This window comes from Populus trichocarpa, chromosome 19 (genome assembly GCF_000002775.5).
Source record: "Populus trichocarpa isolate Nisqually-1 chromosome 19, P.trichocarpa_v4.1, whole genome shotgun sequence".
NCBI classification, from domain to species: domain Eukaryota; kingdom Viridiplantae; phylum Streptophyta; class Magnoliopsida; order Malpighiales; family Salicaceae; genus Populus; species Populus trichocarpa.
Window position 1 is genome coordinate 5,964,315 of NC_037303.2, and position 14,243 is coordinate 5,978,557.

Here is a 14,243-nt window from a genome sequence, read left to right on the forward strand (position 1 = left end):
AAAACAGCATATTTTCATATTGTTGTATTTTATAATAACAATATTTAAACGTGTCGTATATATAAAACGTAATAACTTAACATGTAACCTCATTGTCAATCATCTCGATCAACCAGTCAACTGGTTAATCCAATAAATGAACTAGTTTAATGTTTTACATAAAAATCATAATTTTATGAATTTTTTCTTCCAAACGTATTTTATAAGTGTCAATGATGTAGTTGAGCTTGTGATAACGAGTGATTATAAATGGTAAGGTGTGAATCTTTCACAATTAGATGAGGATTTACCTCATATGGATTACATAAATGATCTAACAAATACATTTATGGACCAGTGAGACATGTCTAAACTCAAGAAAAGATCTGGTTGTGTCAGACTAGAATGATGGCTAAAAAAAATCATAACTTTTGATCTAACCGTTGGATTGTGTTCAAATTTTTTACAGGACTTCTGAAAGCTATTTTTCTAAGAGTAGCGATTTTAAATGTTTACTCTGACGATCAAATATTTAGATTTAAAAATATAATCCTGAATTTCTAATTTTGATTGTTTTTTTAATTTTCCGAGTTATTTTTAAACTAATTAACTAGTTTAATTATCCATTACAAACTAGTTTTTTTTATTTAGTTTGAGTTTAAATGATATCACAACAATTAACGTAATATTATTTAAAATTTTATTATAATTTGTAAAAATAATATTTAATTAATAATATAATTTATAAATGTAATATTTAATTAAGTATTACAGTTCAGAATTTTGAGATTTAAAACTCTATAATTTGTAAAAATAATATTTAATTAATAATATAATTTATAAATGTAATATTTAATTAAGTATTACAGTTCAGAATTTTGAGATTTAAAACTCCTGTACTATCTTGCCAAATTTTCTTTCTAATTCAGTAATTCACTTTTTTTTTTTTAATGCTACTTGCATAATTTATCCAAATTTTTAACTTCGATAACCAGTCCCTCCCTCCCGACTCCATCAAGTTCTTCCTCACAGTCACAGTCCAACTCAAATAGGGAGACATGAAAGCTTTCTGACACAACAACTAAGCAAACACTCAAAGCCTTTCACTTTTCATTAATATCCTCAAATAAAACAAATACAAGAAGATTGTTCTTCAATTATGATGAACCATCTCAAGTACTATCAAACAAGGGCTTTCCTCTCAAGATCTTTCACTTTCTCATCAACCAAACACCCAAAACCTCTCTCAAAAATCCTTCCTTTTCACCATTTTCACACAAATTCCATCTCACCAACTAAAACCCATCTTTATGCTTCTTTTTTCTGCACTCTTATACACCTTTATTTGACTTGTGGCAGACTTTCCAAAGCAACTGACACTTTCTATGACATGATAAGAACTCACCATATTGTTCCCACTCTGCCCTTATGGAACCGCCTTATTTACCAGTTCAATGCCACTGGCTTGGTTTCTCAGGTATGGGACCTTTACTCTGAGATGTTATCTTGTGGGGTTTTGCCTAATGTTTTCACTCATAACATATTGGTACATGCTTGGTGCAAAATGGGTCATTTGAGTTTGGCTTTAGATTTGATTAGAAATGTTGATATTGATGTTGATACTGTAACATATAATACTGCTATTTGGGGGTTTTGTCAACAAGGTTTGGCTAATCAGGGTTTTGGGTTTTTGTCAATAATGGTAAAGAAAGATACATTCTTTGATTCTTTCACTTGTAATATATTGGTTAAAGGGTTCTGTAGAATTGGGTCGGTTAAGTATGGAGAGTGGGTTATGGATAATTTGGTTAATGGTGGGATTTGTAAGGATGCTGTAGGTTTTAATACATTGATCGATGGATATTGCAAAGTTGGTGAAATAAGTTATGCATTTGAGTTGATGGAAAGAATGAGGAACGAAGGTGTGTTTCCTGATATTGTTACTTATAATACTTTGATCAATGGGTGCAGCAAAAGAGATGATTTTGACAGAGCCAAGAGTCTGATTGATGAGATTTTGGGGTTTAGGAAGAAAAAAGATTGTGCTTTCAGAAAGATTGATGATATGAACGATGATGATGGTACAACGAATTTGGAACCTAATCTCGTTACATACACCACACTTATAAGTGCTTACTGTAAGCAGCATGGGCTCAGCGAAGCACTTTCTCTGTATGAAGAAATGATTTCGGATGGATTCTTGCCTGATGTTGTTACATATAGTTCCATTATAAATGGTCTTTGCAAACGTGGGATGTTGACAGAAGCAAAGGCACTTTTGAGGGAGATGGACAAGATGGGTGTGAATCCCAATCATGTTGTTTATGCTATTCTAGTTGATTCATTATTTAAAGCAGGGAGTGCTTGGGAATCTTTTATCTATCAAAGTCAAATGATAGTCTGTGGAGTTTCCTTTGATTTGGTAGTGTGCACCACATTGATTGATGGGCTTTTTAAGGCTGGTAAATCTGATGAGGCTGAGGCCATGTTTTGCACACTTGCAAAGCTAAATTGTATTCCAAATAACATTACCTATACAGCAATGATCGATGGATACTGCAAGTTGGGAGACATGGATGGTGCAGAATCTCTGTTGCGAGACATGGAGAAGAAACAGGTTGTTCCAAATGTCGTCACATATTCTTCTATAATAAATGGATATACAAAGAAAGGAATGCTTGATGTAGCTGTTCGTATTATGAAAAAGATGCTGGACCAAAATATCATGCCAAATGCTTATATATATGCAACATTAATAGATGGCCATTTGAAGGCTGGTAAACAAGATGCTGCTGTTGATCTCTATAATGAAATGAAATTGAATGGATTGGAGGAAAACAGTTTTATAGTTGATGCCTTCATTAACAACTTGAAAAGGGGCAGAAAGATGGAGGAAGCTGAGGGATTATGTAAATATATGATGTCAAAGGGCTTGTTGCTTGACCGTGTTAACTACACATCTCTGATGGATGGCTTCTTCAAGACAGGAAGGGAGTCAGCTGCATTCACCATGGCTGAAAAAATGGCAGAGACAGGTATAAAATTTGATGTTGTTGCATATAATGTGCTAATTAACGGTCTCTTGAGGCTTGGCAAATATGATGCAGAATCTGTTTATTCTGGAATAAGAGAGTTGGGTTTGGCTCCTGATCGTGCTACATATAACACCATGATTAATGCATATTGCAAGCAGGGGAAACTGGAAAATGCCATTAAGCTTTGGAATGAGATGAAGGGTCATTCAGTAATGCCAAATTCAATTACTTGTAATATTCTGGTAGGAGGGCTTTCTAAAGCTGGTGAGACTGAAAGAGCCATAGATGTGTTGAATGAAATGTTGCTCTGGGGAATTTGCCCTAACGTAACCATTCATAGAGCTCTACTGAATGCATGCTCAAAATGCGAAAGGGCTGACACAATTTTGCAAATGCATAAGCGACTTGTTGGGATGGGACTTAAAGCCAATCGAGAAGTTTATAACAGCCTTATCACGGTTTTATGTGGGCTAGGCATGACTAAAAGAGCAACTTTAGTATTAAACAACATGACTAAAGAGGGAATTTCAGCAGATACCGTCACGTATAATGCCCTCATACATGGACATTTTAAAAGCAGTCACATCGAGAAGGCTCTTGCCACATACACTCAGATGTTAAATGAAGGAGTTTCTCCTGGTATCAGAACTTACAATCTCCTTTTGGGTGGTCTCTTAGCAGCAGGTTTGATGAGCAAGGCATATGAAATACTTAGTAAAATGAAGGATAGTGGCCTAGATCCTGATGCTTCTCTATACAATACTCTAATCTCTGGCCATGGTAAGATTGGTAATAAGAAGGAAGCTATAAAATTTTACTGTGAAATGGTTACTAAAGGCCTTGTTCCCAAGACTAGCACCTATAATGTGCTTATTGAAGATTTTGCCAAGGTAGGAAAGATGGATCAGGCTAGAGAACTTCTGAATGAGATGCAAGTGAGAAGGGTGCCCCCTAATTCTTCCACTTACGACATACTAATATGTGGCTGGTGCAATTTATCAAAACAACCAGAACTGGATAGGATATCAAAGAAGACATACAGGACTGAAGCAAGAACCTTATTTGCAGAGATGAATGAGAAGGGGTTTGTCCCATGTGAAAATACTCTAGCTTGTATCAGCTCTACCTTTGCTAGACCTGGAATGGTGGTTGATGCTAAGCATATGTTGAAGGACATGTACAAAAGAAAACAAAGTTAGTACAGGGGTGAACGTAAAAGACAGGAAAGGCCATGTTCTGTGATAGCCAGCCTTTGCAATACCATTTAACATATTCAGTACTGCTGCTATTGCAACACTTCATTATGAATTGCTTGCACATAAATCTTCAGATAAAATAACTGGTATTGGCTTCTCATTGTAACTTGTAGCTATTTCAGTTTACTTGATTAAAGCCTGCTTTTTGCAACTGGGTTGTGGTATTGACCATGAGCTATTGTCTTTTTACTTTTTTTCTTTTCTTTTCTGGGTGAAGACCAAAGATGAGTAAAAGGTGTCAAGGATCTGATTCTTTTTCTTAATTTTCATAAGTTGACTTGTTTTGCTAATTTGCAAGAACTTTGGATAAATCAATCAAAAGTAAATTTTAACAACCATTGCATGAGAAAAGAATGAGCTTTCAGTGTCTTCCACTCTCAGGACATCATAATTTATTTTGATAGATTGTTAATTCTGGCCCTTTGTGTTTTCTTTTCCCTTCATGCCTATGAAATCAGTTCTTTTTTTAGAATATCTGATACAATGTTCAACAAAATTCTAGTTCTTTATTGATTTTCCACCTTCTCTTGCTTTGGCTTTGTGTTTTTACGAAGTCATTAATGGTGGTTCTGATACATCGTATGCAGTGTAATCTGTCTCTGTCAGTCAATCAATTCTCATGGACACGCTTTTGATAATATATCATTTAAACTATGGCTTGTGCTTTATGATTCAGTGATATTATTCTTGAAATTGCAGAATTGCTATGCTAATCTCTTAGTTCATGGCACCTGAAGACATAGTGCTGACAGATGAAGAGAGAGAGAGGCATTAACACTACCAGTTTGCACTTGAGAAAGCAAACAAAGAAGTCAGCGCATCCTTCTGAAATGGGAACATATTCGTTCTATGCGTGGGTGATGAATGAGCTACACCATCATGCTATGAATGGACGATGGGTGCTTTGCTAGATGATTAGAGCAACTGGGTGGATCTCTCAGTGCAGCTTCCATCTGACAAAGGATGATTGTATTCTTACATGTTAATATTAGCCTGAGCAGCATGCCTAACTGATAGCATGATGATGTCAAAGGTAAAAGAAACAGAAACATCTGTTGTTCAATTTGGTTTCTGTGTGATTCTGAAAGTGGGATGTGATAGTGCATCTGAGATATGATACTTCAGTGCCATAATCTTATTTAATTATTCTTCTGTACAATCTCTCCTTTTTCAGGCTGATGCTGTTCTTGCTAAAGACTCTTTCTGCAATTTTTTGAGTCATTACAACGTGAATGTTTAACTTGTAGTTATTTTTAACCTACAAGGATTCATCGGGTAACTAGAAATCCATAAATGTTTTGACCCCAAAGTCAATAGGATTGATTACATAGGAAGACCTAAAAATATTACTAGACTCCATTTCATATCACTTGCAAAAGTTTAGCCTATGCCTATAAGGATGCAAAATAATAAAACGCGATTCATTTGTAAGATTAAAGAAAACCTGATTAAAATACACCAACTACAGTCCAGGTTCTGACCCAGATAAACATAATTAAATGATTTGATGTAATAAGACTAGCTATAATATTGCTGCCTTATTCTGGTCATGGCAGTTTTATGCAAGATATGGGAATTGTGCTGTTAAATGCTACAAGTACCCTTCCCTTTTGACTGAATAGCTGAAAAGAATTATCTGTTTTCATCAGGCACAGTTGGTTACTGGGTGCTCTCGTTGTTGGCTTTGTACATGCAAGACTGTAACATTGGTGAACAAAATGTTACCGGACCTGTTAAGTGATGATACGGGTTCAAAAAGAAGAAGAAAATGATTCACGGGTTTGAGCTAAGCTCGAGGGCTTGGTTTGACCTGGTTAATTCAAGCCAACATTGGACTCTGTTTAACTCTTTTTGGGCTCAGTTTGACCATGGTTAGATCCTTTTTGGGCTCAGTCTAACCACAGTCAAATCTAGCCCAACGTGGGGTTCGGTTTGACTACTTTTGTACTTATTGAGCCCCATAGTTTGATATTGGTCAAATCAAACCCGATCAAGCCCACATTCAGCTTTGTTTTATTGAACACCTCGGTGTTTTTCTTCTATTTTCTCTTTTATTTTTTCCTCTAATTTATTATTATTTATTTCGACTACTCATATGTCAAGGAGGATGTCATGTTGTATAGACTACACTTTTATTTACACTTCACTTATGCCATTCAACTATTACAGCCTAAAGTATATGTATGAAGAGCTATGTCTATCTCAACTATCTATCTATGAGCTACTCATATTTTTTTTTTTATCCTTAGGGAAGCTATATGAACAAGGTAAAACAAAAAAGGAAGGGATGAATCTTCTCATTCACAACTATAGATCTACAATTACTCTCTTTGTATATTTCTTATAAAAAAAACTCTTCAAACATTACATTGACTTAACCATCAAAGTATTATTTTGTAGGTAACCCACATGTATTTAGCCTAGTATTATCCGCGAAGAGAGCCCAGGTCCAAGCGAAGTTTTTTTGAGCTTCATTAGTTGTATCGTCTGTGGGAAACTAAATAAAAGAATGTCATGCTATACAAACTACACCTTCATCTACACTTCACATATTTCATTCAATTATTATAGCATAAAGCATACATATGAAGAGCTATGCCTATCTTAGCTATATATGAGCTTCTCATGATATTTTTTTTTCCTGAGGTAAGCTATATAAACAAGGTAAAATGAAGAAGAAATAGATGAATCTTCTCATTCACAACTATATATCTACAATTACTCTCTTCATATCTATTTTATATATAAAAAAAAAACCCTTCAAACACCACACCATTTAGCCATCAAAGTATTATTTTGCAAGAAATACCCACGTATTTAGCCTAATATTATCCACGAAGAGAGCCGAGGTCTAAACAAAGTTTTTCTAATCTTCTTTAGTGACGCCACATGTGGGAAACTGAACAGAAGCCTTGTTCATTTCATGTGTTGATCTTTCTCATTCACTCGATTCTAAAGATTTTATGGCGAATAACACAGAAGTCCCGAGAGGAAGGGTCATCGACCTCCCAACATCTTCATCAGCTCCTCATATGGAATTCCATCAACTTGTTTAACAAATGACGACATTTACCGAGGCTGTGTTAGCTACCCAACAACAACTCCATTCTCTCTAAAACTTGTTAGTTGCGATACAAAATCATGTCGCGCTTGTGGCACTACTTGCCTTTAATGCACCTGTTGTGCAATGTCAACTCTAATATCCTGAGAAAAATGACCAGCATAAGGTAAAAAGTAAACATCATACCTATAATTTTACAAGAAATAGATCATGTCACCAAAAGCAGCAATCTTATGCATGGTCTTCTAAACCTGATCACCATAAATCAAAAGCAAAGACTAAAATCCACCACCATCCTCATCAACGGGCTCGTTCTCCTCTTGAGTCTCACTCCATCATTTTAGAACCAAAGCAGTAATGTAAAGATGATGATAAAATGTGTTCAATTTAGGTAGGAGGGTCACCACTATATGACATTGTGTTGAATACACACCTCCCCAAAGACATTGTAGCTAGGAAAATGAACTCAAAAAAGCAACATAAACCTAGCAACCTAAGCTTAAGCATGCTTACCACGAATTGATGGAATCATCAAAACAATAAAAAACAAAAGATTAAAGACAAAAACAACAAGCAATAACCATAATGACAACAAGCGGAAAAAGTCTCTCCTTATGCATAAACATTTTCCCATTAATCATAAACTTTGTCTTGAAGTTTAAACAACATGCCTATAACTTCAGCAAACCCAACAGACCAACCTAAAACAAACTAAACCATAACAATCATGTTTAAACATTAAAACAAGACAATAAACAAAACTTGAGCATATACAAGCTATATTCAAAGCATGTTTAAACGTTGCAAAACAAAAATTTTGGCCTTCAAAGTAATAAATGACTTCAAAGGATGCATAACAAACATCATAGACAATGATTTAAAGATAAAAATAAAGAGGTCACGCTCATTGAGCTCCAGCTCCTCATTAAAGTTTGAAGGTTTACTTAGCAATAAGAAAGTTGATCCCTTCTCTAGATTCTTTGTTTTTTTCCTTTTGATTTTCAGCTTCTTTTCAATCTCAGATTGATCTCGATTCCTTCCTTTCTTTTTAAAACACAATCTTTGTTACCTTTGTTTCTTTTCTATTCTAAGTATTCTATTGATTTTTTTTGTATTTTCTTTATTTTTCTCTAGATTTTTTTCCAGATCTTTTTTGATGTGCTCAAGGACAACATTTTATAAGCTAAACAAAACTAGAAATGACAAAACCATGGTAGTTTTGCCAAGAGTTTGTTAGAGAAGATTCTTGTTCATTCTCTCCTTTAACCTTTTTTTTTTTTAATATTGAGATGGTTGAGAATTTAGCTTTATATTTTGTCTTTCTATGAGATTAGCATGGTTTGCGGGTTTGTCGAGGTAACCTAAGTTGCCATGGTTCTTGGATTTGGGGGGTTGTCTTTTTTAATTGAACTTGGTTTTTTATAGTTTATTTTTTTTCTTATATTGTTAAAAAAAATAGTTTTAGCGAAAAATCATATTATTAAGTTTTATGAAGTAACAAAAATTAAAGGAGGTGGGGCAAACCACTGTTCACCCAATACCTATTGCACTATGGATTACAATAGTAATCCACAATGTTTTGTTTTTTTCTTTTTTCTTTTTTGTTATGATCGTTTTCTTTAAATTTATTTTTGTCAATTTTATTTTTTAAAATTGAGATTGTTGAAAATTTAGCTTTGTAATTTGCTTATTTTATTTTATTTTGAATTTATATAAGATTAACGTGGTTTACGAGTTTACTAAGGTAACCTAGGTTGTCTCGATTTACGAGTTTGGTGGGTTGTTTTTTTTTTTAATTGAACTTGACTTTTTTTATAGTCAATTTTTTTTCTCATATTGTTAAAAAAAAATAGTTTTGGAGAAAAGTCATATTATTAAACTTTATAAAGTAACAAAAATTAAAGGGTGTGAGGAAGCCATTGTTCACTTACACACATTGCACTGTGAATAATAATAGTAATTCACAGTGTTTTGCTTTCTTTCTTTTTTTCTTTTTCTTTTTGAATTTTTTTTATGATTTTTTTGAATTTTTTATTATCGATTTTATCTTTTAATATTGGGATGGTTGAGAATTTGGCTTTATAATTTGTTTCTTTTTAAACCTTTCTATAAGATTAACATGATTTGCGGGTTTGCCAGGATAACCCGGGTTGCCTTGGTTTTTGAGTTTAGTGGGGTGTCTTTTTTTTAAATTGAAGTTGATTTTTTTATCGTTTATTTTTTTCTCATATAGTTAAAAAAAATAGTTAAAAAAAAATTTATATTATTAAACTTTATAAAGTCCATAGACTTATCCACAAGTTTGGTTGGTTGATTTGGTTCGCAAGGTCTAGCAAGTTTAACTTTTTAAATTAGATTTTTTTTCATCCTTAGATACAAGGATAATTGGGAACTCTGTTTCATAATTTGTTTCATTTCGCCTTTTCTAAGGCTATCGCGATCTAAAAACAATCTCGGTATTGGGTTGGTATTTGATTTTGCAATCATCTATTTTTGTTATCATATAGTTAAATAAAAAATAGTTTTAAAAAATTATAATCCTAATGGAGTCCATACGGGGTTCACAGATTTAATGTACTAGCTCGGCTTACCCGATTCACAGATTTGATGAGTTTACCCACCAATAGAATATGTTTTTTTTTGTTTTTGGCCTTTTAATTGTTTTTAATTTATTCTTTTTTGATTTTATCATTTAATATTAGATTGATTGGGAAATGGATTGCATTATTGATTTTTGTTTCATTTCTAGGAATAATTGTCTCAAATTAAGTGTCCTTTTTAGGTTGGTGCTCAATTTTGCGAGCATCTATTTTTATATAATTAACTAAAAAAATTTATAAAAAAATTATTAAACCCAATAGAGTTCATGACCTGGGTCGCGGGGGAGGGGGGGCAAGGTTGATCCAATATGTTATTATCTCAATATTTGTTTTAAAAAAATTATCATCTTGAAGTTTTTTCAAAAGTTAAGTCATTTTTTTTTATCGATCATCAAGGTTGTATTTGGACTTATAAAATCGATCGATTTAAGTCGAACTAACTCTCACACGGTTTAATTAAAAAATTGAAGAGTTGAGTTGGGAGGATTTAAAATTAACCCACTTGGTCATGTTTAATAACACCATTAAAAAATTCTTGGTACTCTTAATTTATTTTTATATTTTTTAAAAAAAATTAGTCCAACCGACGATAATTTGCATGCTGATATACTAGTCTTTTATTATATTACGTTCAACCTCCTACTTTCTTTCTTTCATTCAATTATAGGGTTTTTTTTATATATGTTATTGGCTTGCTTGTCAATTTTGTTAAACGGTGTCTTTAACATTTGTATTAAAAAAACTAATAAACAATGTATACTTTTTTTATTATTGAATCAATTCTCTGAAATTATATGAATTTATTCTTCAAAATCTGATAGTATTGCTGCTCGAATTAACAAAAATAATGTAAAAAAATATTCACGTCTTAGATAATTATTTGGTATTGTTAATAAACTAGATTCAATTTATTAACTTCGAAATCTCCCCAAGTTTAAAATTAATTTGCATGAAAATTATCCTAATATAACTCAGCTAACTTGGTAGGTAAAAGTGTGGTCTGGCTTTAGAAAAGATCATAATGACTTCTTTTTTTTTAATTTGAGACAACGACATATCAGATCGACCTAAACTTCCCTGCTTAACTCGCTAAATTTGATAGACTATATTGGGTTTAAGAACTTTATTGTTTTAAAACTATTTTTTATTTAATTGTACTATAACAAAAATAGACGCATATAAAATCGAGTACAAACCATATATCGGGAAGTTTGATTGAGATTGTGATAACCTCATAGAAAGTAAATCGAAATAATTTATAAATGCAAATTTAAAATTAAGCAAATGTTGAATAATGAAATTCAGAAGGAAAAAAAATACAAAATAAAAGGAAAAAAGATGGGGAAAATACAAAAAAAAAAAAAAACTAAAACAAACAAAAAACAAAACCACCACCTCCCCTGTTCATATGAACAAAACATGAATAAAGGAGGAGGTGTGTTGCACTTTATGTTTTTTAGTATAATAGTAGTTAAATAAAAAAATAAAAAAGAAGAAAAAGAAAAGAAAAAGAAAATGAAAGACCACCTCCTTTAATGTTATACTAGCATATTAACCCGCGCTCTGCAACAAGTCAATAATATTTTTTTTCAAATATAAAATAAATATGAAGAGTATAAAGCATCAGACCCAAAAGTCTCAGCCAAACCCATTATCCTTGGGGTTGGCTGTGGATAATGGGTTTGACTACCGAGCCCGACCTAATATTCTTGGGTCTGGCTCTGGCTCCGTAGCCGGACCCAAATGTTATTGGCTCTGGCCGCGTGCCAGACACAATAACCCAAATGCCATTGGGTCAGGCCGCGAGCGACACCCAATAGTGTTGGGTCTGGTTGCATAGTCAGACCCACCGATCTTGGATAAATTATTTTTTTATATCATCACATCAAACTAATACAAAAACATCAAAAAAATATTAATTTGAATTAAAAAAAATTCAAAAGTTTTTAAAGCATTTTTTAAAGGCAAAAACAAACATGCTTTAATAAGAAAATTTAACCCAATCTCAAATGAAAAATATTATCATCACCCAACTTTTGTACAATATAAAAAAAGTCTCATCAATTTATTTTCTCTTTACCGTATGAAAAAATAAGAGAAAAAAAATCTAAAAAAGCAAAAAAATAAAATTGAAAATATCTAGCGGCCCAACTAGACCCAATAGTGTTTGGTTATATTAAGATAATATTTTTTATTTTTAAAAATTTATTTTTTATATCATCACATCAAAATAATACAAAAACATCAAAAAATATTAATTTGAAGTAAAGAGAAAAATAAAAAATTTTGAAAGGCAAAAACAAACATGCTTTAATAAGAAAATTTAACACAACCTGAAATGAAAAAAAAATTATTATCACCCAATTTTTATACAATATAAAAATCGTTACATCAATTTATTTCCTCTTTGCAGTATGAAAAAAAAATTCAATAAGAGAAAAGAAAAAACATTTACAGAGGGAAAAAAAACAAAATTGAAAATATCTTAAAAGGAAAAAAAAATTAGTTATCTATGTATTGGGCGTTGCTCTGCTATGCGCTATTAATGATACTACTATAAAAAATACTTTATTAGAAGATGGTGATAGTGCAAATACATTTCTTGCTTTTAAAACGCAAAAACAAACATGCTTTAATAAGTAAATTCAACCCAACCTCAAATTGAAAAAAGTTATAATTATGAGTATAAATTCTTTTTTTTATTAATGTAATTTTTATTTTATTGATGCATTCTTCTTTTATATATATTGAAATTCTCAGTTGTAATGACACATTAGCTTGAACTCATGAAAACAGGGTATTTTGTTTTTCTTTGAGCTGAGAATAGCATCAGGAACCAATCCATGTCCGGATCCAAGGTTAATATTTTAAAAAATTATAGTTTTTTCTAATAGTAATAATAGTATTTTTTTAAAATTTTTAATAATAATAATAATAATAATTTTTAATTTTACCCTTCAAATCAAATCTATGGTTTTTTTCAATTTTGATAATAATTTTTTTTAAATTTATTAATTATTTTTTAAATAATATTAATTATAATAAAAATAAAAATATTTCTAAGACAAATATCGCCATATTTTTCAATTTATTAATTGTTCCAAACCTCTAGCTGTCAAGTGCCAAGCATTTGGTAGAGCATATCGCCATATTTTTCTCATCCATCAAAAGATGAAAAAAAACACAGAACTAAATCACTTTCTAGGGAGGCTGATAAGTGGTCAAATCTTATATGTAAGGGTAAGACGTGCTTGTGTTCAACACTCTGCCAATTAATTATTAAAAGAACAAAACCATCTATGTGGTGGTCCAGTGGTAAGAGTTTGGGACCAAGAGGTTTGCTTCCTCTGTGGTCTCAGGTTCGAGCCCTGTGGTTGCTCATATGATGGCCACTGGAGGCTTACATGGTCGTTAACTTCAGGGCTCGTGGGATTAGTTGAGGTGCGCGCAAGCTGACCCGGACACCAACGTTAAACTATATAAAAAAAAATTATTAAAAGAACAATGCACAACAAATGGAAGTAGCGACAACGTACGTGCTCTCTAATCGGGAAAAGAGCACATAACATTTTCTTTTTTTGTATAGAAGAAGGGAAAGGCATCAAAAAACAATGAAAGAAGAGTCATGCAACAAACAGGAAGTTCCATGACAAAAAAGTAACAGGAATATTGGCCAGAAGGTAATGCAAGAGGCAAGCAGCGTTTCAGCGCAGATTATAACACAGGAATTGCCATAAGCAACCAGTTGAATGCACAAAGGTAAGCAAGTCGAAACATGAACAACAGTATGCAAAGTCAGACCAAAGAAATTCAGGACATAACAGAAAAAAGAGAGAAAAACAGTGCACTAACAGTCCAGCACAGCTTATGGGAGCAGCAACACCACAACACTTCACAAACCAGTGTGCACAAATGCAACAAATCACAGACAATATATGCATGATACATGGGATGTGTGAGTGTGGGTATAAATAGAAAGGTCTAACAAACAAGAACAACATAGAATCCAAAATCCATAGAGCCTAAAATCAAAAATCTCCTAAAGCACAAAGACAACAGTATGAAACCTAGGACAAAACCTTTTTCATGGAAACCAATAACCCCGAACCCAATCCTATAAAGCATAACAAACCAAGATAAAATTAAATAAATAAATAATAGAATCAATGGAACCCAAACAAAAACTAACGCAACACTACGACAACAACTAAAGGAATTATAACGACCTAGAGAAGCAAGCAATGTCAAGCAACAAAAGAGACCGTCAAAATCAATTGCACACTCAAACAACCATCTCGCTCTAACCAGAGTT

General features: G+C 32.5%; 1 protein-coding gene across 4 annotated transcripts; it reads left to right on the top strand.

The window, feature by feature from the left end:
- The first annotated feature begins 934 nt into the window (after nt 1-934).
- Nucleotides 935-6,468, top strand: LOC7491083 (pentatricopeptide repeat-containing protein At5g14770, mitochondrial). 4 transcript variants are annotated; one of them, XM_052449570.1, is made up of 3 exons: nt 938-4,356; nt 4,970-5,303; nt 5,920-6,468. In XM_052449570.1, the coding sequence occupies exon 1, from the start codon at nt 1,139-1,141 to the stop codon at nt 4,211-4,213; it is 3,075 nt and encodes a 1,024-aa protein (XP_052305530.1). In that variant the 5' UTR covers nt 938-1,138; the 3' UTR covers nt 4,214-4,356; nt 4,970-5,303; nt 5,920-6,468. The 4 variants fall into 4 exon arrangements, with proteins under 4 accessions (XP_052305532.1, XP_052305530.1, XP_024446688.1 ...); XM_024590920.2 differs by lacking the exon at nt 5,920-6,468 and adding an exon at nt 5,445-5,798; XM_052449571.1 differs by lacking the exon at nt 5,920-6,468 and having other exon boundaries at nt 938-1,456; nt 1,951-4,356; nt 4,970-5,429.
- Nucleotides 6,469-14,243: the final 7,775 nt, after the last annotated feature.

Excerpts from the sequence above, each read along its gene's own strand:
- LOC7491083 (XM_052449570.1), top strand. The coding sequence starts at position 1,139 with ATGATGAACCATCTCAAGTACTATCAAACAAGGGCTTTCCTCTCAAGA.